The following is a 21,844-nucleotide window of genomic DNA, read 5'->3' as shown; positions in this document are numbered from 1 at the left end:
AACTGCCGGTTGTCGCGGTCGCGTGCGCGCGTCGCTGTTGCTTAAGTAAGACGCTCGCCCGAAATTCTGAGCTGGTGGCCGAGCGTCTTGCCAGACGCCTTCCAGCGACTAGGACTTGTGTGCTGGTGTTCCCTCCCTCTTCTCTCTGTTCGTGAACGTTTGGGACTTCCTGCGCGATGTCTATCACGTACAGGGAGCTGGCTTCCGCGGCCTCGACTGCAGGTTTCACACGAAACTTCCGCCACCTGCTCCCCGTGCCCCGGTTTCTCGTTCGCGGCCCCTTTATGCCTGGTCAGCCTGTCCCCAAGGATACCAAGCTCAAGGACAGGATTAAGTACTGGAACATCGTGCCCGGAGACTTTGTGAAGCTGCGGGGAGACACGAATGGTACCTTGCACGAGGTGCATAAGGTGAACAAGCTCAGCAACAGGGTCATTCTGAAGCGGGAGATCAACAAGGCGGTAAGTACAGTCCGTTGAGCGCATCTTAATCTCCTTTCACGAACAGTCGCGCGCAGGGATATGTGCCAGATGCCAGGAGTCAGACCGGTCTGTCAGTCCCATATGCACAATGCCAGCTCCTCGTCGGCAAGTACGAGTACCCTCCTGAAGACGACTCGACAGAGCCTACGTTGAAAAAGTACGCCTCCACTATGCGTCCGTTCCATGTCTCCGTGTCCGCTATGGCTCATCTTGGATAAAGTGTTTTCGCGTCGCGCCTCACAATGTCGAAGCCCTACTACTACCGGAAGGGCGGCTTCTGGATATGGCGGCGTTACGCCGTGAATACCATCCCGCGGTTACCGAACTACACCGACCGGACCCATGTCTCCATCCGTATACCATGGCCCAAGCGGAACGCCATCACGAGGCCTGATCGTGAGTTCATAGTGCATTTGCTCCGTATCTCACCCTCACCGTGTCATCAGCGACTCCATACGACACCACCGAGGATGATGCTCTGGCAGTGACCTACACCCCTCCTTCCCTACCCGCCACCTTCCTTTCCCCCGCTCCTCGGATACCTACTGAGCAGGAGTACATCAACTTCCTCTACAAGGCCGGAAAACCCCGGATCCGCCCTTCCGACCCGATCGAGGTGCACGTCCACAAGGAGCTTTCGAACCCCCACGGGCGCGCCAAGAAGCAGGCGCGCTGGCAGGCTTTCCAGGCCCGCCAAAAGGCACTCCTGCAGGAGTACATCGATGCGGAGTACGCTAACCTAGCGGGCCGCACAAAGAAGGAGGCGCGTGCGGAGGCGACGTGGAAGTGGCAGCAGCGGCTCGCGGACGACCGCAAGGCGGAGCTGACGCGGCGCTGGCGTAATCGCGGAGAGGAGGCGAGTCTGAAGAGGAAGATGCAGCGCAAACAGCGCAAGGCGATCAGGCGTAGCCAGAAGCTGCGCAACTTGGTGCTCGAGGAGGCCAAGAACCAGATCGTGCCGCAGGCTGCGTAGGCGTAGGGTGTCACTCGAGGTCGTTTTACTGTACATTCCTACATGCCTTGCTTTGTAGAGCTGGGCATGTGCGAGGTAATAGATCGTTTCCATCTCACGTGATGTCAGGTTAACCATTGACATCGCTGTCGCGGCGAACTGCAAGTATTCCCCTCGGGGTACTTCAATTCGGACCTCCTTCGGAACATGAGCTTCGTTTCATTGTTGGCGAGGGGGGATATCTTTTGATCTACGTATTGGGAGTCTGATGAGTGGCCAGCTGCCGAAGGAGATGAAACGGGCATCCTGGCAAGTCTCCCGTCGTTGACTTGCGCGGGCACTTCGGTAAAATCGAGTATATTAAACGCACCGGGACTCCGACTTTCCGGTTGCGTGTTCAGCTAAGCCATGGTGTGCTGAGTATCACAACAACAAATCGGATCTCTGGACGGTAGACCCACTGACCTGTCCGCGCGTCTCAGATGGTGGCCAGTCCAACTGGAGCTAGCTTTCCGTATGCTGACATGGCGTTGCTAGTCTAGATCTATATGTGTCCTTAAGCTGCAATAACATGTGCGGCACCATTGTGATCAAGCTGAGCAATCCCCTCAGCCTAACCCGGAGGATGAGTACCGATAAACGGCAGGTTGGTTGCGGTGGCCGAGGGACACGATACCGAAAGCAGTATTGCAGGCTGACTGGGATGGTCTGCTGACAAACCTCACGCGCGCCGTTCAAGCTTTGTGGCGCCCGCTTTAGGTGATTAAGAAGTTGTTCTCAAGCCGCTATAAGAATGACGGTGCGCTGAACCTAGGGCTTCCGTCGACTCCGCTGTCCCTTGCGCCCTCGTTAGTGTGCTAGTTCGCTCTACTTGAACAACCTTGCCTACTGCTAGACCACTGTAGTAGGCGACTATGCCACATTCGCGATCCGAGACGAACACTCTCAATGACGCCACCGATGTAGAGAAGGCAGCCCAGGCGCCCGCTGCGCCCAAGGAACGCACCCCCTCGCTAGAGGTCGACCCTTACATCTGTCAACTTGACCCCGCGGATGATCCCAAGACCTTAGCTGTATGGAGGAAGTGGGTTATTGTGCTGACTATCAGTGCATCATCGCTTTGCGCGACGTTTGCTTCATCTGTGGTGCGTCCCAATCCACTGCCCCACGCTCGTACTTTCACCGAGAGCCGACTTCCGCGTACTCTAGGCCGCGTTCACAGAAACGGGTCTCGCTCGTGATCTTCATACATCGCATGAAGTTACCATCCTCAGTATTAGTTTGTACGTTACTGGCCTGGGTCTCGGACCTCTATTCGTTGGACCGCTGTCTGAGCTTTACGGACGTAATATCGTCTACCGAGTCTCATACGTTCTATTCTTTGCCTTCACATGGCCAACTGCGTTCCCTCCTGATATAGGTACGCGCGGGAAAGCACATACTTCGGAGTCGTGCTAACTCCGGATCGCAGCGACATATCTTGTCTTCCGATTCATCACTGGAATTTGTGGGTCTGCCTTCTTGAGCGTAGCGGGCGGTAGTGTCAGCGACCTGTTCGACAATAACCACGTTGCGACGTACGTTTCAGCCCGAAGTTAGCCGTTACATCAGCCTCACTTAGCCTATTCAGTCCCATGGCCGTATACACCATATCGCCATTCATCGGTCCCGTTGTAGGGCCCCTAATCGGAGGGTAAGTCGCCGTCAGACATAAGCCATAGGAACTTCATGCTGAATTCAGTGGTGACAGATTCATTGTACAAGTATGTTGCGCCTCCTGAATTCGAGCATGCTACGTATATACTGATTCCACCCAGAACACGGATTGGAGATGGTGTTATCGCACTCTGCTCATATGGCAGTTTGTGCAGACGGTTCTGTTGTTCACAGTGAGTCTTCTCCTAACATGTCATGTCACAAATGCCTGATAGAAGCCCATCCCAGGTTGTTCCAGAGACATATGTGCCTGTGATCCTGAAAAGGAAGGCCAGACGGTACGTGCACCTCCACGTACCTATTACTTTCATTCTCATAATTTGTCAGACTGCGGCAAACGGACAATCCCAAATGGCGTGCCCCAATCGAAAAGCAAGAGCACAGTCTATTTCGTATGATCATGTTCAGTATCTACACCCCATTCAGTTCGTAATCTCTCCCGCGGGACAGTAGAGCTACACTGACATCCGTCCTCGCAGAGCTTCTTCTCCTTGACCGCATGGCCCTCGCGTTGGATTTATGGTCGGCCCTCCTGCTTGGAATCCTGTACCTAGCATTTCAAGCGTTCCCTATCATCTTCGAAGACGTGCATGGTTTCGACGTCCAGCAGACGGGGCTTTCTTTCCTCGGTATCGGACTGGGAATGGCGCTCGCCCTCGCGACGCAGCCTTACTGGAACAGAGTGTTCCGTAATGAGACCAAGAAGTATAACGGACTAGCTCCACCGGAGGTACGGCTGATAATCGCCATGGTCGGTGCCATTCTCGCGCCTCTCGGTCAGTCCGTCCTTGGTGTAGACTGTCGGTACCAACGCCACTTACGAACAATCCACAGGCCTATTCATTATGGCGTTCACAACATATAAGCACGTCCACTGGATCGGGCCCATCATAGGCTCCATCCCATTCGGTGCGGGGACGTACTTCATTTTCACGGGCGTGTTCACATACCTCGTCACCGCGTATCGGCCGATCGCTGCCAGTGCGATGGCGGCGAATAGCGCGGTACGATCGAGCTTCGCAGCGGGCTTCCCACTATTCGCAGGGCAGATGTATGACACCCTGGGCACGGTCGGCGCGACAGCTCTCCTAGCAGGGTTGCTGACCGTGATGGCTCCTCTACCGTGAGTGCCAAACAGCATTGCATAGGATCTGGAAACGTGACTCACTTGGGCATGAATGTGGCAGATTTATTCTCTACAGGATAGGCGCGAGGATACGGGCTAACTCCAAGTTCGCTGCTGCATGATACAACGTACACGAGCCTCCGACTGATGACTTCACGAAGCTTCAATGAAAGCCACCCTTAGCAACTCGGATCTACTACTGTATCAAACGCTGCTATCGTTGCATCCATCTACTCATAATAGAGTACTGCTAGAGACACTTCCGTAATGCACATCACCTCGTACATATAAACATTTACCGGATCTGCTTCGGCCGCTGCCCCAATTTTGCCTGGGAGGCCGTCAGCCACAGCGCGGACTGAGCGAGGCGTTTTGCGCTGTGATTGGTCAACGAGCAAGCCCCCGCCAGTTTCCGGCTCGCGATCGCGGACGACGCCGCGATATCGTGCGCGCAAGGCATGATGTCGGGTTCCCACGCTCTCCTCACGCAGGACCACCACCAACGCCATGTCGCTCCTCGCCCGCTCTGCTGTGCCCCTCCGCCAGGTCGCTGTCCGCTCGCGCGCTGCCCCCGCGCGGTACATGTCGCACGGCGAGTACAAGGTGTGTTGATCATAATGCTGAATGCGGTAGGACGCTGTTGACGTGGTGTCCTCGAACGCGTGCAGCACATCCCCTTCGACTACGAGAAGAAGGGGGCTTTCGGTCTCAAGGTCGCGAGCTACCTGATTGGTGGCTTCTCCATCCCCTTCATTGCTGCCTACTTCCAGCTGTATGTCTCGCGTCTACGTCATGTGCGAGTTGATTTTTACAAGTTTGGCCGTGTAGCTACAAAGCCGGCAAGGTTTAAGAAGACGCGCCTGGCGTGCCGTTACTCTAGACCGCCTAATTTGTACCCAGGCGACACACTAGAAATAGATGATGGTCATGCTTCGCCTCGTCTGTCTGCATATGTGGTCAAGGAATCGTGTTGAAGCAGTATACGAGCGAAACATTGGAAAGTCATTGAACAGGCACTGAGTGCGTGAGCATCACTCCGCTTCTTCCTCGTCCGCTCCCATGGCTGCTTCAACCTCCGCCGCTTCCGCTTCTTCGTCTACTGAGACTTCGCTCGTGGTTGGTTGTGGCTTCGGCGGGTTCACCTTGCTGGAGTTGGACGTGGTAGATCTGCAATCGCACATACGCGCCAGGAGCTCCGGGTCGTTCGCCAACGTGTCCAGGGCAGTGAGTGACACCTTGCGCGTCGCAATCACAGCAGATGAGTCCGTCGCACTTGCTATGACCTTCCCGTGAATGACGACTGCCGCATGTCCATCATGGTCAGCGACCCAGAATGCGATACATAATGCGCAAATGATACCGACCATCCATCTGTACGGGCATGTTCTGGCGCGACTGCTGCTGTTTCACCACAGCGTTATTCTGGCACCCTTCCGCTTGCAACAGCTCCAGCAGGGTTATTTTTGGATTGGTCGAGAGTGTTTGCAGTCGGACGTGCGCCTCGAGGAATGGCTTGAAGACGGTCTCAAAGAAGCGTCCGACCCCGACCTCAAAGAAGTTGTCGGAGACGTAGAGAGCCCCTATGAGGGACTCAACGACGTCAGATAGGCACTACATAAAGTATGTCAGCTCCGTCATTCAGCGTGGCCCCGAGTCACGGACCTTCGGTGGTTCCATGGGCATGTCAAGCCAGTATTGACCTGGCAATCGTTGCTCCCTGCTCGCGAAGTCATACTCTTTCTTGCGAAGCTCCTCTAGGAAGTCGATGTATTTCTGGATCGCGGTGCTGAGGTCTTTCGATTCCATGCGCAAGTATTGCTGCAGACCGACGTGCACGCAGAAAGCGGCCAACGTTTGATTTGACACCATAGCACCCTGTACGTCGCACGTCGCCATCAGTGAATGAGTAACCTGATGCGAATGCGGAAACATTTGCCTTCAACATCGTCAGGCCGCCAGGGGAGAGGTACGGATGGCGTTCCCAGATGTAACGCGATACCACTGTCGACTTGGTGCTTAGCGCGTATACAGCGATTCATCACAGGCAACTTACAGAAGTCGAGAATGGCGTCACCGATGAACTCCAAGCGATCGTAACTCGTTCCTTCGGCGCCCGAGAAGGCAGAGGTATGCGTCTGGTACGGTATATGAGTCCCCGCAGAGATGGACGACATCACAGAAGGCTCACCAGGGCTTGTCCGAGGAGGTCTAGCCGGTTGAACTTCGAATTGAACAATTTTTCGAGCACGCTTATCGTCATACGTGATGGCGCAGAGGCCATCACTACCGTCTGCTCGCGGGCAGCATGATGAGCTGCGAGACGGGCGTAGTCTGACCATTGTGCGACGTTGGGAATGGGGACCTGGAGGCGCCTCGCGGCTTCCAGTGCTACTTCGTGTCCGCCAGAGAGGAAGGATGCAGCGAGAATGGCTTCAACGACGTCCGCAATTATCTGATCATGGAAGCATCAAGAGAACGTCCAAGCGTGACCAGAGCGGAGCCATATACCTTGTCGCCCATCCAGAGCGTGTTCTGCTCGTCGAGCTGTCGCTGCTTCTTGCTCCGCTTGCCCTTATCCTTCTTCTCGGGGGCTTCTCCTGTCATCTCCACGTCCCCGTTGCCGCCTTCGGTCTTCAGTTCTTCTGCGACGTTAGCCGTGCTTAGTGGAGGCTGCCATAACTTCGCGACGAAGCGTTTGTGCTGAACATATGACGGCACCCCAACGCGCGTTGCCCCTTCCTGGAGGACCTTATTGCTGATGATAGATTGTCGCGCTTGGTGGAGATCACCAACATGAACGGAGGGCATCGTTGCGTAGCAAAAGTTCGAAGCGACGACCTTGAGAAACGAGTCACCTGCAGGGAAGCGGCATGTAAGGAGGGTGCAATCAGCTTCTTCATGACTGAGGACATACCCAGGAACTCCAGACGTTCGTAGTTAAACTCGGTCCAGGCGGCAGGGGTAGAAAGCGCGATGAGAAGTTGCTGCTCTATGACAGCATTGTGGAATAGCCTTGCATTAAGTTCCTTGACGAGCAGGTAGCTCTCGATCTTGTTCATGATGGAGGGCATAAGCCACAGGGTCCGGAATGTGCTAGGTACAAGGTTAGCGAGTTAGTATGTATCAAAACAAGTTGCAGGGGATACGCTACCTTGCCGGTATGGTGAACTTGTAGCACATCTCCGGGATCAAGTCTACCCGTCGCCAGCATCAGCGTTGTCAGTCATGCAAACGAGTGACTACAGACGTACACTTCAGGGGTGCTTTTGCTGGAGGCGTCGGCGGCGCAGAGGTTGGATGCAGATTGTTGATTACTCCTGGCACAGCGCTGACTTCAATCAGGGGCTGGTTCTCGTCCTCGAGTCCCTGGAAGTCCTTGCAGCGTGCCTTGCAATACTCCAAGAAATTCTGGTATCCCGCTTCGCGCTAGCATCCACATCAGCTCCTTTCTTTTATCAGACAATGAATATAATTGGCTTACCGGACTGTCGTCGGCTTTGCAGAGAGGCGTTAGGTCATGCCTGACTTTGATCACGAAGTGCCGCATGGTAAACTCGACCTGGCGGTCCAGCACGATGGCGTCCTTTGCCCGCTCATCTATTGGGACGTTGCTGTCAAGCAGGCGTATCGCGAAGTAATCAGCAGCGAGTTGCACAGCGTCCCACAGGACATGTCCCTCTACAGACAGAAGGGGCCAGTGCGGAGAGATGCTAGAGTGCCAGGAGGAATCCAGAGGGGCAAAGTAACATAGCAAGTCGCCAAGAGGGCAATCCAGCGGTTTGTTCGTCAAGGACTTCGTGACACGGAGAGTGTACCCATGGAGCGCCTTGAGCTGGGCGTCGGTAATTGTGATGGGAGCGGCCTTGTAGAATCGTACCGTGGTACGCAAACCCGAAAAGAAGAGGGAAAAGTCCGGCACATGAGGAAGAGGGGCCCTTGTCAGGAGGAGGACAGGCGCATGGACTTCCTCACCCATGTTGTCAGGAGCGACGACGGTAGGATAGAGAATGGTAGGGGGAGACGACTGCGTATTGGGCCAGAAGTCGGGAATTTTCCGCGGATACCCGTGAGTCTTCGCGGATGTGTTGGCCGTTTTCACATCCCGCGGAGCAGGGGTCTCGCCGTTGGTATCTGTAGAACCGCTCTGGCCTGCTGGCACTCGTCGTGACTGGGGGAAGTGCCGGTGATCCATTATACCAACTCGAACGAGCTCCTTGCATGCTTGATGACAAGCCTCCCGTTTGGCTTCCCATTTCGTGGAACAATATGGTCCTGAGATTGCTGCGAGTGCTGTAGACTTTGGGAATGAGATGATATACCGGAGGACAGCTGCGTCATCGCCACGTTCCCCCGTCTCCATGTTGAATGCGACCTTCTCGTCTTCGGCGCCTGACACGGCATGCATTTGGATGGCAAAGCGGTAGAAAGTAGGGATTGCCTGCGACTTGTCGATCCGTGCGCTAGTCACAGCATCCACGATGTAGTCCTCCCCTTCGTTATCGCTATCCGACTGATACGGGTCCAGACCAACGTGCATAGACTTGGGTGGGGCATTGCAGTCACCACGGACGAAGTCGCCTACCCATTCCTTCATCTCGTTGTCGACGCTCTGCACGCGGGTGAGTATTCGTCGTTGTTCGTTATTCCCTTTCTCGACCAAATACACGAGATGGGAATGCCGTCCGCGGGTATGCAAGTGACTGTATGCGTACGAGAGCTGGTCATCGAACACATCAAAGCTGTGTAATAGTCGTAAATGATGAGACTGAGAAATCCTGATCACAGAATCACAAACTTGACAATGATGGACGCTGGTGGTAATTCGACGTCCTCCATGGACTTGGTAAGCACTATCAGGTTATATTTACTCGAAGAGAACGCGCTCAAAGCAGCGTGCTATGTCCATATTGAGTGTCATTGGGATGACGAAATGGGGGCCAAAGACGCACCAAAGAATTTTTCCCCGACCTTTCTTTTCGGCTGGGTGCGATAGCACGGATAAAGGGTACTTGTGTTTCGGCGGCATTCAACAGTCCAGGCAAGACGCTTGCGACAACCTTATCTCGCACTAGAACAACATGGGTTCATAAGCGTTCGCGCATTACAGAATCACCACCTACCGAACACAATGCCTCGGAACTGGTCGCCGTAGGCTGCATAAGGCTGCAGCACTTGGAGCAGCTTCGAGACCTTGAAGGTCACATTGGGATTCGAAGAGCCAGGAGCGACTTGCAGTCTGTCCGCCATTCCGTGGCTCTTGATCAGCTCCAGACTGTCTCGAGCTACTGACAATTTGGTATCATTTGACACTGGCAATGCCACGAGCTCATCCAAAGTATCGCGCCACCATGCATTCGTAGCAAAGGATCCCAGTTGTAAACAGATACGTCGGGCTCGACGGTAGTGCTGAGGTCGCACAAGCAGGCCTTCGGGATCAGCTCGTCGCACGATACTGGACATGTAAGGTTCCATCTGAGAGGACGGGGTTGCTTCATACTCCATTACAAGTTCCACGGGCCCAGACCAAGAGTTGACAGTCTTTGTCGCCAAGAAGAACGCCTGAGCCCGCAGAGGGGCTTCAAGCCATGCCAGATCCAGAGAAACCCAGCGTTCGGGCGAACAGGTGAACAAGGCAAACACTCTAGGAGGGTCGGCTGTCTTGGCGTGGAAGTCCGACATCATACGGAGTACTGGGTGGGGCATAACCATGGGCACTACACGTTGGGCATCGCTAATGACGAGCATATGCGCTTGGGACAGCTTGATGCTGCCGTCTGATAGTGAGTCCAGGAGCATCTGCGAGATAGTTAGATATGTAGATGGCGTGAGAGTGATATACAGGACACCCACATTCGCCGTCGCGACGATGATGTCGTTATAAATGATGTTTGGCCATTGGTTCGTCCCAGCGGAATGCATAGCGACGGTGTATGACTCTACGGAGAAATCGAGATCCTCAAGTTCTTGCGCGTATTGCCCTATTGATTGATTATCACTAGAGGGACGTCAGCTAGCTATGAGTATAGCGGTGACCAATGTTATGCTTCAGGCGTACTCGACAATGAACAAGACAACTCGGTGACTGCGTGTTCCGTTGGCAATCAAGGACTGCTGCGAAACTATGCTTTGACCTAATGTCAGCCGAAGAAGATTCATTCTCTCTATAGAACCATGTGTTCAATGTGCAGCTCCACAACGACATGCACTTCAAGCGACTAGGACTAACCTGCATGGTTCTCGACCACGGCGAGAACTAAACAAGCAAGTAAGCTGCAAGTTTTGGAAGTGAGGAATGATCTGTTACCGTTCCGTTTTTCAAGCTCACTGACCGTGTCTTCATGTGAGATCAGTGGACGAGGCAGGTCGCTTGTTCCTGAGAGTAGCGTTGGTGTTGTCTTGCGTTCGTTGGATGGACTTGTTGCCATGCTGGCTGGAGCGGCACCTGTATCACGTGTTTTGGCGCCCTCTTTTGAGTGCTCTGAGGCCTGTCTCCATAGATTGAACATGGATAGAGTGGCACGGCGCACGTTAACCACCAAGTACTTCACTGCGGGAAACCGTTCCTGAGCTGTAGGCTGGACGATGCGACGTCAGGATGCTCGCGGAGTTAGTCATAGCGTGTCTCATACCGCCTAGCCGGTGTCCTCCGGACAGAGTTCGGACCTTGATAGCTCACGCTTGACTGTGCTCGCGAAGTTTAAGAACTGTGCCAGAAGCACATAAGCGCCTGTTATGTGCTTGCAACATCGGCGCTTTTCCCTTCACCAGCCGAGTGTTCACTCCGATACCCTGGCGGCCGCTCAAGGCCTCAATCCTGCTGCCCAAACAGTTGACCAAGCTCCGGGCAGTCAGCTGAAGACCACTACAACATTTTCTGGGAGATGGGCTGCTCGTATTACGGACCACACGGCCCATAGCGCCTAGTAGAGACGACGAGGGTACATAACATTATCATGCACATAAACTACTATGGTAGCGTCAGAAAGCCGGAAGCTCAGAGCGTGGGCGCGTGGGCGTAGAAAATTGAAATGACGACTCGAAGGCATCATTGTTGCAACAAGACATCCTCCAACAGCTCATCGTGGTGACGCTGTTGAAGGGCCTTGAGAAAATCTTGCAACGCGTCCCCTTCCATCACTGACGTGAGGTTTTTCAGAGACATACCAAGTCGATGATCCGTAACTCGATCCTGCAAAGTTGTCGTGTGGCCTGAGCAAACCTGACTCGTGATCTCGGATCAAGGAAGCTGACCTGTGCATAGTTGTACGTCCTGATCTTCTCACTTCGGTCGACACTACCCACAAGGCCGCGCCGCATATCACGTCGCTGGATCATCTCTTGATTGAGCTTCCTGTCCATGAGCCGTGCGCGCAAGACTTGAAATGCTCGTCTTCGATTCTGCGTTAAGAATGAGCAAAGCCTCAGCTATCATCACTGATCGGCATACTTGGTGTTGGCTCCTTTCGTCCTGCATCGAAACGGTAATGCCTGTGGGTAGATGTGTTATGCGGACCGCAGACTCGGTTTTGTTTACGTGCTACGAGACGCTTCAATACTACGAAGACCATGCCTGACACTGTCATCTGACGCACCTGTCCACCAGCACCCCTCGAGCGCATGACCTCGAGCTTGATTTCATCCATGGTGAAGAGGTCGTCATCGGCATTCCTCGCCGGCTCCGCGTCTTCAGTCAACGGAAGGACCTAGAACCAGGACATGAGACCAGAGCAGAGACAATCAATGCAGGGAAGACAATATACCATTACTCCAACGGTGCTCGTGTGCACCCGTCCGTTGACTTCGGTAGCAGGGACCCTCTGCACCCGATGCACGCCGCTTTCCCACCGCAGTGCATCATACGCACCCTCTCCCTTCACCTCCAAAATGGCATCCTTCATGCCACCTGACTCGAGAACGTTGCTATTGAGCATCGTGACGTTCCATCCATAGGACTGAGCCGCGCGAGTGTACATTCGTACTAGGTCGGCGACGAAAAGGGCAGACTCCGAGCCTCCAACTCCAGCTCTAAGTTCGATGATGGCGGACAGGTTGGCAGTTTGCGACGGTGGGACCAGGAGAGTTGGAAAGGTAGACTGAACCATCTCATTCACTGTCTTTGAGAGGGTGGCATACTCCTCCTCGGCCATGCTTCGCATAATTGGATCTGGATCGCTTAGGAGGGCTAGTGTTTCCTCTAAAGACTACTGTTAGGATTGTGGTTAGTTACATGGTGCACGCGCAAAGTAAACGCGAACATACGGACCTGCTTGGCATGCTTCCACCTTGTCCAAGCATCCTGGAGAGGTTCCAGCTCTTTGATCCTCCGGACTCGACGTATGTCCTCATCCGAGAGCACCTCTGCTGATAGCTGAGGTAGACTCAGTACGCATGCATTTCGTAGGTACGAATGACACACCTCGGCCTGCAGCTTCTGTCGTTCTTCTATTTTCCTCCGGACATACTGGACTATCGGTGCGTCTGGCGATTGTGGAGCCTGCGTTGTCTGCGCCTGCGCTCTAACAGCCCTGCTGGTCGCAAGATTTCTAGAGGGTCTCAGTTGACGGAAAGCAGGACGGAACATAGAAGTAGACCAGAATGACCAGCAGTGTCCGGAAACGACGGATTTGCCGCCAACACTGCGACGGGCGCCTCTGTCTACCGTACGCAGCAACGCCTCAGGCTCTTGTCTGGCGGCGATGACGACTGCGGCAGCTTCGAGGGCTACAGTACCACACAGCACCCAGGCAACAGCCTTAGCATGGTCCTATATCCCTATTGTCTGTCTATGCACTCGTCGTGACTCTTGCATGCTGTGCCTCGACGACGTCGGCCCGTCCTTGTGTCCTGAGAAGACATAAAAGTACTCCCGCGCAGCACACTGCACGCAGTCCGTGATTTCTATTTCGCCCTCGATACCTCTCTGTGCGCTGTGGCGTGTTGGGCCGCGATGTACAACAATGCTCCCGTGGTCATCAAGATATCTCAGGAGATAGACGATAGCGAGGTTGAGCCCAGCCAGCATGGTACCCCGCGAGAGCGGTGTCGTTCGGACCCTTGTCTATCTTCCAGATTACCAGGAGATGGTATGCCTTATCCTATCATGCCTTACTCGATGCCGACGTCAGTTGAGCTTTCATCCAGAGAGAGGCCAACGGCTTAGCTTTTAAAGCCGTCAAAGCAGAGCTCGAGCAGATACGGAAGTCCCTCGAGACTCCTACTTCCCAACATGGGGACAGCAAACTATCGCCTACGGCCTCAGTGCACAACTCCCCAGAATCTAGTCCAAAGGCGCGGCGGAGGTCACTATTGGACATGCTACCCTCCGCATTCAATGCGGCGAAGACGTTGCGAGAGGCTGCGAAGAAGAGTGAAGGACCGTGGAGGCAGCCTGAGGTATGCAGCTCCATTCCTTGAGTTGATTCTGTCTGACCATTCCACTGTCAGCCTTACGAAATCATGCGTGCAATTGAGAGGAGGGATATAATGTTCCTCATGGAGGTCCGTGATAGGTCATTCGAAGTGAGTCTTTCTGCGATCTGTCTCCACTCTCCCGCATGTACCCCGTGCTGAGTATCTAATCTCCTAGAGCCTGGTCAAGAAGTCCGGGGACGCGACACCACTCATCCATGCGATGCGCATAGAGCATACAGACATGGCAATCGTTCTGCTTGGTGCCTTCTCTCGCTACATCAACCACTTACAAGACGAAGACCTCCAAAAGCCCGAAACGAAGAACATGCTCAAAATGCTGAGTACGTGAATATAGTCTATATATTTTGGGAGGGGCTCAAGGTGGACTCCAGGGACAAACTTGAAGATAGCCATCGACTTCGGCCTGCAGAAGTCCCAGAAGGATCTTATGGCGTCTTTTCTACAAACGCTCATCATGAGTGAAGGCGACACGTGGATCACGCTGCAGGCAGGAGACGTAGCTGCTTGTTTGCGAATGGGCACAGAAGGGAAGCCGGTGCACAATGCTGAAGCAGCGGTTCGGAGCTTTGCCACCAAGAACTTGGGAAAGGCGGACCTCATCGCCTCCTTGGAAGACTAGTAAGTCACAAGGCTATCTGTGTCTGAAGCCTATATTGATGATGTGATGCCGTCCAGTGTGGCCAATGCGACGGCCGACCTGGTGATGATTGCTGCATGGTCGTCTGCTCTGCAAGTGATAAACGGCGAAGCAATACCTGTATGCACGCTTGGCGTCAAGCAGTCAGAATAGTGTCTTACTCCTGTTGCAGACGTACTACTTCGCCCGAGACGATCGAGTTTACAGGGCTCTCGTGGAGCGGCTCGATCGACATAAGGACGAGCTACCGAAGCTAGGGCGCCGGCTGCGGTGGCAGCTTCGAGCCTTGCGCACTCATCTAGAAGGCCGGAGTAGAGCATATCGAGTAAGCCCATTCATTATGAGCCCCCCGACCGCTCGCTAATAAACGCATTTTATAGGCCAAGGTGGAGTCTCTGGCCAAGGAGCTTGACGAAGGAGAGGGGCGTTGAAACGTCGCGGACAATTCTTGTTTGTACTTGCTCCAGCTCAGTGCGATCACTGATATGTATCTCTAGAGCTTCATCTGAATGTCTACTGTGCCAGATGACGTGCGTGTGCTATTCCCGCTCATATAAGGTGCCCTACGGGTCTAAGCCCCAACCCGCTAGTGGCGTATTTTTGAGCGCAGATCAATTCTGCCACGGAGACGGAGTCATATCCTCTCTGTTGGCCATTCTGCGGATCGATGTATTCGTGCTCGTATAAGGTGCCGTCCGTGTCGAAGAGCACAACACGTTATGCGGCGTATTATCGAGCATACATAGTTGTCGGGGTGACCCGTATGTGTGTCCGTATGTGATTAGAGATAGCGGTATGTAGTCTTCTGTAGAATGATGTCCGGTCTAAGGAATCAGCTTCAGACCCTTGTACCAGCCAAATCCGAGGACGATGATGAGGTTGAGTGCGGCTGGCAAGAGATTTAGTTGAACAATAGCATATATCCAAGCGGTTGCTAGTGGTGGGCTCTGGAGTGCATTTACGTTTCATCGAGCGCGAAGGATGTGATGGGACTACACTTACCTGCCGCATTACTACCAGCCAGTTCCCGCGGTTGATTAGCCAAACTAGACGTGGACCTACTATACAGGCCAGGACGAAAAAACCCGCCTGCATATATAGGTGCGACTTATAGCGGTTAGCTAAGGCAGAACAAAGTGAACAAAGACGTGCGTTGGCCAAGAGTTGGGCTTACAGTAGAATATGAATACTGAGATGACTTGAGTTGAGGACCTATTAGTCCTGTGCCCTAGTGAGAGCAGCAACGAACTCACTCGGTACACTTGCAAGCATTCTGTCTTTGAAAATGGCAAGGTAGTCGGGCTGCCGGCCATACTGGAAGTGTACCAGACTATATGATCCCAGTCGTGAGTCCGCATGCGGGTATGAAACAGTAGACCACGTACATCTCCATGAGCAACAGCATGAACGACATCGGGATGACGAGCATCATTGAATTAAACACTTCTTCGGCAAAGGGTGACAAGCCTTCTTCCTCGTCCTCTGCTCGCTCATCCACTGTGGTAGACTTCGGATCCTGAGGTATCTGCTTGAGGACTCCCGACTCCTTGATGATACGCCATTGCTCGTGTTCAGGGATATCAATCGTTTGTCCTGCTTTAGCCGTGGGTCTGTCATGATTCTTGCGATTCCGTGCCATGATGAGCACCTCGTCAGAGGAGTAGATGAGCAGATGTGGTGGTCGTGCGCGTGTGGCGTAAACCCCTAACCCCAGATTGATTATCCGGGCCGGGGAGCCGGAACAGGCCGAAAAGTATGAACGCCACACCGATCGTCCAGTTCCCCAGTAGCTACTGTTGCCTTGCCCTCACTTGTCCTCACTCTTGGCTGGTCAACCAACGATCCTGACACACACTCCCAAGCGCCTTCCTCTTTTTGAGACGACAACTGAGTTCCGGTATCACAAGATGGCAAACGAGGACCTCCTGAAGATCCTCGAGGCTCACGGGCAGCAATTTCTGCAATCTTTTGACACCCCTGTAACCATAGGGAAGCGGAAGGATGGACCCACAACCACTGAAGACAGGAGCACCAGGAAAAAGAACCGTCAAGAAGATGAGTATGAAGAAGAGTGGGCGGGAATTGGGCAGGGGTCGAGTTCTGGCGAGGAAGAAGACAGCGATGATGAAGGGTTCGATGAGGACGACCCAAGTGGCGGAGAGGGAGAGTCCGATGACGGTAAAGTCGCGTCTTTCGACTGCTCAATGAGCTGGCTCTCATCATCAGTGCATAAGGGGACGACGAGTTCACGTACGAAAGCGGGTCACGTCAGCCGGATATCGTCGTATTCTCCGAAGCGAGCACATCCTCCATGATACCCAAGAAATCGAAATCAGGCTTCATGGTGAGCCCAAAATAGACATGTAGGTTCGTGGGCACAAGGCTGAATTGGCATGCAGTCCTCGAAAGTCACTAAACTGACGGAGGAAGCAAGGAGACCAGCGAATAAGAAATCTTCCGAGGATGACGAGGACGACGATCTGTAGGTCTCTCCGAGTTCTAGTACTAGCCTAGCCCTGACATCTGTCCTTATAGTTCGAACGCCCAGAACGACGCTCTCCTACATCGACTGGTCCATACCCAGCTCTTGTCAGGGTCTCTCAATCCTGACTTGAATCTGACACCGGCTCAGCGCAAGAAAGCGCTCGCCGGACGCGTCATGGAGGCTGCCGGTAAAGCCAAACTCGGTAAGGGGGAAGCCGCAGTACGACAGAAGGAGCACAACCGGGCAGCGAAACATGTCCGGGACGGACTTACGGAGAAGAAGAAGGAACGGCAACAGAAGGAGCTGGAGGAGGTGCGCCGTTGTTGCTGCTTCGCAGCTGACGTTTTGCTGATCATCGGAATCTAACAGGCAAAGCAGCTGGGGAACTATCATCCGGCGCTGAAGGCCCTGTACGACGCGTCGTCCACATCGCACTTGCGAAAGAAGAAGCGAGATCGCGGTATGAAGATGGGCGTTGGCTCCTTTAAGGGTGGTATCCTCAAGCTCAGCAAGAGCGAGATCAGCGCCGTTGAAGGTAGGAGTCGCGGTGAAAGCAGGGGAACAGGCTCTCGACGGCGGGGTGGAAAGCGCTGACATCACTGCGCTTTCAATTTCGTGTATGACACATGGTGGTAAGCTACCGTGCATACGAAGGCATATGGCATAATTATACATGGTGGTAGGCTGATCTACGCCTACTTCGAGAGCTCGAAGCGCGAAAGCTAGGAAAGCATGCACATCAAACGTCCGGAGAACAAAAGCATAACAAGAATCAAGTGTCCAGCATCTCAGTCATAACGGTCATGTCGTCTTCGGTATGAACGGTCGTAAGAGTCATTACTCGACCCGGATCTGCCCCTGCTGCTACTCTCCGTGAAACACAGTCTGCCGGATCGAGACACGTACATCATACTCACCCATTCCTCCGGCTATCGTGCTCGCGCTGATACGTGTGCCCCCGGTCGTCTGAACCATAGTCGCGTCTATCAGAGCCTCTCGGACGGCCATAGCGATCGTCGCTACGGCGTGGGCTCGACCGCACTAGTGTGTCACTTGAACTTTGCCTGAAGCCTCTAGCATTAGCGATCGGCGTTACGGAAGAGGGGTGCCCAGGAGATACGTACCCTGCGCTTCTTTCACTCCGAGGCGGTCTAGGGTCTGCAGGGTAGCCCCGGAGGTCATCGTGTGATGGACGAGTACCAGCCCGTCGTGATGCTCTGTCGCGGGATCAGCTCCTCACCTATTTATGTGACCCACATACGCAACGGACTTACTGATAGTGTGGATCCCTCAGGTAGGAGTCAGGGGCTGGACCCGCGTATGGGCGCGAAGAGGAGAGGGAGGAACCGTGGTGTGAGCCGTGCTCCCTGCATGAATCATCATTAGTTTGAACACGTTCCGGGGTGATAAACGAGTCCCGACCTCGATGCGTGTTGATTATCATGAGGGGATCGGTGGACAGGCCGGCCGCGATGGTGAGACCGTCCACTTTCGCTATGGTAAGAATTGCTATCGAGGGAACGACTTCCCACAGAGATATGGTCGTCGTTGTTGAACCCGGCTCTGGAAGCGCATGGCTTGTATGAGTGTACTGACTGGTATAGCATTTTCCATAGGTACGCACCGACAGATCTCCCGGCCATACTGATCCTGGACGATCACCGGCCGCGGACGCCTAGGAGGCCTGTACTTTCCGCTGAAGTCGCCAACACTTCGATGACAGCTCAGACTCCACCTTGCTTCGAAATGGGGTCGGCAAACGTACCGTGTAAGCTCGTTTCCGTTCTCATCTTCGAACACGACCGGCGCTCCGGCAGGAATGATGTAGTACTTGTCCTTCTTCCCATTCTTCCCATACTCGACCACGACCACAACTGGGGGCTCTTCATCCCTGTCGAGGGGCTTCTCCCAGTATGCTGGGTGATCCTTAAGTGGCTGAAGATAATGTCAGTCCTCGCGCTTCACGAGACGCTGAATGGGTTCTGCGCTCACCTTCACCCTTGGTGGCGCACTCCTATCCCGCTCCTGCCGTCTATGAATCGGCTGATCGCGTCCGAGGTACGAAGACGCATGATTAACTATATCCGGCCGGACGCTGTTGTTCCGTGGAGGCGCCATGTTCTGCACCACAGCAGGGCCGTGCATGTCATGCACTGCGCCGACATGCGGCTGCATGCCCGGCACCGGCTGCGGTGCGTACAGTGGGACGCTGTGCTGATGCGGAGGGAGGGCCGCAGAAGGCACTGCAGAAAGGGCAGGGGCATACGTGCCGTTGTCCTCGAACGCGTGTCCGATGCGCATAAGCGAGCTCTCGCGCTGGATGAGCGGCACGATGTTGTCGCTACGGCGCGGGTCTGCGGCGAGCTCGTCGAACGATTCTGTGTCGTCTGTCGGCAGCGGCCCACGTAACCGTCGGGTTAGCTGCTCTTCCGGGTAGTCTTCGACAGTCGTGCGGTAGTTTCTGCCTGGCGCAAACGCCGTCTGTCCATTCGAGACGTACAGATCAGTCTGTGTCGTGGACGATGTAAAGAGTGACACAGCCGCCGAGAGCCGTTCGGACATACCTCATCTTGCAGCTGTCTACTGAGATAATTCTACGAGAGGCGTCAGACACATCTGCTGAATGACATGACAATGTACCCACTCTTTTGGACGGTTTCTTCGAAAACACCTTACGCCAGGTCGAGTTCTGCCGCGGTTCCTGCTCGTCGAACCCATAGGAGCTATAGTATCCTTGGGGAGCATCGTACCCGTCAGCGTACTGGCTGGTATAACCACGGCCTTCCTTTGAGGAGCGACCTAGGCTGCCGAAAAGACGCGGCATTGTAGAGACTCAAACAACAATCACGCTGGGTATGGGATAGGAGAGAACGAAGGAAACAAGAGGCTAATGCGAGACGAATGCCGGCATCCAACGTCGTCGAGTCGACGACGATGATCACGAAAGGATGATGAGTTCTGCGGACAAGAGAGTCGATGAGGTCAGATGGATAACAGGTTCCCCGCAGGGGTGGGGTCAGGGGAGCCTTATAGCAAGCTGCATGGGAAGCATGAGGTTACCGCGCATGGCTGGAAGCGCGGCGAAGTGTCATTTCACACCTTTATGGCCCATTGCGCGCGTGCTTCTGCTCGCTCGTAATACGCGTATGTCTGGCTGCCAATAGTCCGGGAGATAGGCGGCTGAGCCGTGTCACCTGTTCGAAGCCTGGCCGTCGCTGGGACACCATACCTTCGCACGGTCGCGCATGGGTTGCTGCAGCGATACGAAACGCGGTTGCCCGCAGGTTTTGATACAAGCTGTGCAGACTGCTCGTACACTCTGATACACACTATGACCACCTCCCGTCTGGCATCCCCAACGCCTCCTGCCCCTGATCCATCCTAAGTATTGAATAGATGACGCCGTGGCCACTGCGCAATCGGACCATACATCATTCTAGATGGGAATCTGGCGTCGTGTACCTCGTAAACGGGACTCACCTATCGCGCGGCAGCCACATCTGAGGTCATGAGGTGTGCGGGAGGGTGCAGGGTTTCTATGAAAGAAGCGCTTGCCTCTCACTCCAGAGTAACTGTTTTACTTGAAGGAGAGCTTGCGAAACCTTGGAGATTGCGTCGGCCGTCTGACCGATTGGCCCCGGGTCGATGATGGATCCGCTAGCGTAGGTCTGTAATCGCTCCGAGAGAACAACCAGGGTGCATTCAAGAGATTGAGCGGTATCTTCGAGAGCTGAGGACGTAGCAGACCCTAGATGCACGGGCTGAATGATTGTCAGTCATGCCGGTCTGTCAGCTGGCTAGTTACGATACATGATACACACAGCGCTTTTGCTGGATTGCTGGGGGGAAGCGGCCACTTGCTGTGACCCGTAGGGTCAGAGACCCCAATCACCCAGTTCAAGCTCTCGGCAACATACCGGTTGCAAATGAACCTCTGGATAAGCTCTTGCCTTTCCTTTGTCTGCAGACACCGGCGAAGGGGGAGACGGAGCAACGAGGGCAGGATTCGGTGCCCGGGAAGTTACCGCCGGAGAGAGCGAAGGCTGCATCGGTACAAGGCGGTCCTGGCCATAGGCATCCTTCTCAACAATATATACGATCCTGCAGATCACACACTCCTGCAACATGCAACATCAATGAACGAGCGTGCGTTCGTTGCGCGCTTCCACTCGCCTTCCTCGGGTCGACATTTGCCCCTACTTTCGGAGGACGCACGAGGGGAATTCCATGACAGCCGGGGCTGGGACACTCGTCTGCGAGCATCGCCCATCCTGTGAGCATCCTTCTGCCTATCTCAGCTGATGCGGTGTCAGATTGTTGACGACGACGCAAAAGCTCAGCAGTGTCCATGATGGGAGCGAACGTGGGTGAACTCGGTACGTTTGATACCTCGGTGGGCGGCGTGGATGATCTTGACATTCCGCTGCTGTTGGAGATGCTGGATGTTGATTGGTAATCTTGAAAGGCGGTTGCCTGGTGTGCAGCGGACGTTCTCCAAGGCCGGGAAGTCGATACGTTTGCGGTAGACCCGGAAGACGGAGCCGGATCGCAGTTAACACAGAAGTACGTTTCAGTGGGAGCGGAGGGCGGCGACCTCATCAGAGGCACTTTTGAGCATTCGGTACAGATCCTGTCGGTCAAAATCTGAGAGTTCCCCGGTCATAACGTGGTAGACGTGAACAGCGAAAGGATCATGGAAGGCTCGGATAACGCACCCAACCCTTGAGCATGTACTCCCCCAATCTCCCAGAGACGTCGATCACAGTGGCCATGCCAAACAGCGGTCGGTGCAATCTGAACTGAAGAGGAGCTCGTTGCGCGCAGAAGGCCGCAGCACGCGACGGAGATGGTGGTCGAGTGCAAGGTCGGACCGGGTACGCCTAAGTAAAGTCTCGGCGTGGTCCGCTCTATGAATCACGTGCATACGCGACACCGACTTCCACGTCGGTCAGGCCTCTGTGGGAACGCGTTTCTTGTCCTCCGCCACCGACGTTTGTCTTGTTCTCGCTCTGAG

General features: G+C 54.3%; 10 protein-coding genes across 10 annotated transcripts; 5 read left to right on the top strand and 5 right to left on the bottom strand.

Annotated features, from left to right (window-relative positions):
• Nucleotides 1-176: 176 nt before the first annotated feature.
• DICSQDRAFT_57293 (uncharacterized protein) lies at nt 177-1,455 on the top strand (the record flags this gene model as incomplete). The annotated part of the gene is made up of 4 exons (XM_007364291.1): nt 177-470; nt 545-639; nt 703-878; nt 929-1,455. 4 exons carry the CDS (start codon nt 177-179, stop codon nt 1,453-1,455), a joined length of 1,092 nt encoding a protein of 363 aa, XP_007364353.1.
• Nucleotides 1,456-2,274: 819 nt separating this feature from the next.
• Nucleotides 2,275-4,578, top strand: DICSQDRAFT_154217 (MFS transporter). The gene is made up of 11 exons (XM_007364290.1): nt 2,275-2,579; nt 2,644-2,854; nt 2,906-3,011; nt 3,065-3,127; nt 3,185-3,197; nt 3,252-3,323; nt 3,379-3,428; nt 3,478-3,575; nt 3,630-3,926; nt 3,985-4,273; nt 4,338-4,578. Exons 1-11 carry the CDS (start codon nt 2,349-2,351, stop codon nt 4,396-4,398), a joined length of 1,491 nt encoding a protein of 496 aa, XP_007364352.1. The 5' UTR covers nt 2,275-2,348; the 3' UTR covers nt 4,399-4,578.
• Nucleotides 4,579-4,783: 205 nt separating this feature from the next.
• DICSQDRAFT_168669 (uncharacterized protein) lies at nt 4,784-5,126 on the top strand (the record flags this gene model as incomplete). The annotated part of the gene is made up of 3 exons (XM_007364289.1): nt 4,784-4,879; nt 4,945-5,048; nt 5,105-5,126. 3 exons carry the CDS (start codon nt 4,784-4,786, stop codon nt 5,124-5,126), a joined length of 222 nt encoding a protein of 73 aa, XP_007364351.1.
• A 109-nt stretch (nt 5,127-5,235) lies between these two features.
• Nucleotides 5,236-10,036, bottom strand: DICSQDRAFT_83832 (uncharacterized protein). Its single transcript, XM_007364288.1, has 14 exons — nt 9,397-10,036; nt 9,226-9,344; nt 9,072-9,172; nt 7,758-9,015; nt 7,528-7,702; nt 7,428-7,470; nt 7,191-7,369; nt 6,785-7,131; nt 6,465-6,728; nt 6,330-6,411; nt 6,207-6,277; nt 5,939-6,151; nt 5,641-5,887; nt 5,236-5,576 (listed from the first exon to the last, which is right to left on the bottom strand). Exons 1-14 carry the CDS (start codon nt 10,019-10,021, stop codon nt 5,308-5,310), a joined length of 3,993 nt encoding a protein of 1,330 aa, XP_007364350.1. The 5' UTR covers nt 10,022-10,036; the 3' UTR covers nt 5,236-5,307.
• A 1,111-nt stretch (nt 10,037-11,147) lies between these two features.
• Nucleotides 11,148-12,857, bottom strand: DICSQDRAFT_154216 (peptide chain release factor 1; the record flags this gene model as incomplete). The annotated part of the gene is made up of 7 exons (XM_007364287.1): nt 11,148-11,465; nt 11,528-11,674; nt 11,724-11,813; nt 11,869-11,979; nt 12,037-12,477; nt 12,540-12,644; nt 12,693-12,857. 7 exons carry the CDS (start codon nt 12,855-12,857, stop codon nt 11,322-11,324), a joined length of 1,203 nt encoding a protein of 400 aa, XP_007364349.1. The 3' UTR covers nt 11,148-11,321.
• Nucleotides 12,858-13,028: 171 nt separating this feature from the next.
• On the top strand, nt 13,029-14,870 carry DICSQDRAFT_179669 (uncharacterized protein). Its single transcript, XM_007364286.1, has 8 exons — nt 13,029-13,359; nt 13,407-13,669; nt 13,721-13,795; nt 13,863-14,028; nt 14,080-14,326; nt 14,384-14,465; nt 14,518-14,670; nt 14,726-14,870. The coding sequence occupies exons 1-8, from the start codon at nt 13,224-13,226 to the stop codon at nt 14,774-14,776; spliced, it is 1,173 nt and encodes a 390-aa protein (XP_007364348.1). The 5' UTR covers nt 13,029-13,223; the 3' UTR covers nt 14,777-14,870.
• Nucleotides 14,871-14,995: 125 nt separating this feature from the next.
• DICSQDRAFT_83823 (uncharacterized protein) lies at nt 14,996-15,984 on the bottom strand (the record flags this gene model as incomplete). The annotated part of the gene is made up of 5 exons (XM_007364285.1): nt 14,996-15,292; nt 15,348-15,466; nt 15,520-15,543; nt 15,599-15,675; nt 15,731-15,984. The coding sequence occupies 5 exons, from the start codon at nt 15,982-15,984 to the stop codon at nt 15,170-15,172; spliced, it is 597 nt and encodes a 198-aa protein (XP_007364347.1). The 3' UTR covers nt 14,996-15,169.
• A 199-nt stretch (nt 15,985-16,183) lies between these two features.
• DICSQDRAFT_103441 (uncharacterized protein) lies at nt 16,184-17,505 on the top strand. The gene is made up of 5 exons (XM_007364284.1): nt 16,184-16,523; nt 16,580-16,689; nt 16,745-16,827; nt 16,881-17,142; nt 17,200-17,505. Exons 1-5 carry the CDS (start codon nt 16,253-16,255, stop codon nt 17,422-17,424), a joined length of 951 nt encoding a protein of 316 aa, XP_007364346.1. The 5' UTR covers nt 16,184-16,252; the 3' UTR covers nt 17,425-17,505.
• A 595-nt stretch (nt 17,506-18,100) lies between these two features.
• Nucleotides 18,101-19,654, bottom strand: DICSQDRAFT_126110 (uncharacterized protein; the record flags this gene model as incomplete). Its single annotated transcript, XM_007364283.1, has 6 exons — nt 18,101-18,197; nt 18,455-18,541; nt 18,596-18,765; nt 18,823-19,338; nt 19,395-19,424; nt 19,475-19,654. The coding sequence occupies 6 exons, from the start codon at nt 19,652-19,654 to the stop codon at nt 18,101-18,103; spliced, it is 1,080 nt and encodes a 359-aa protein (XP_007364345.1).
• A 440-nt stretch (nt 19,655-20,094) lies between these two features.
• DICSQDRAFT_103439 (uncharacterized protein) lies at nt 20,095-21,686 on the bottom strand. The gene is made up of 6 exons (XM_007364282.1): nt 21,546-21,686; nt 21,004-21,474; nt 20,748-20,948; nt 20,652-20,690; nt 20,311-20,591; nt 20,095-20,241 (listed from the first exon to the last, which is right to left on the bottom strand). The coding sequence occupies exons 1-5, from the start codon at nt 21,600-21,602 to the stop codon at nt 20,367-20,369; spliced, it is 993 nt and encodes a 330-aa protein (XP_007364344.1). The 5' UTR covers nt 21,603-21,686; the 3' UTR covers nt 20,095-20,241; nt 20,311-20,366.
• Between the last annotated feature and the right edge of the window lie 158 nt (nt 21,687-21,844).

This window comes from Dichomitus squalens (assembly GCF_000275845.1).
Source record: "Dichomitus squalens LYAD-421 SS1 unplaced genomic scaffold DICSQscaffold_8, whole genome shotgun sequence".
Lineage (NCBI taxonomy): Eukaryota > Fungi > Basidiomycota > Agaricomycetes > Polyporales > Polyporaceae > Dichomitus > Dichomitus squalens.
The sequence above is the reverse complement of the archived record's forward strand: the minus strand, read 5'-3'. Positions and strand labels throughout refer to the sequence as shown.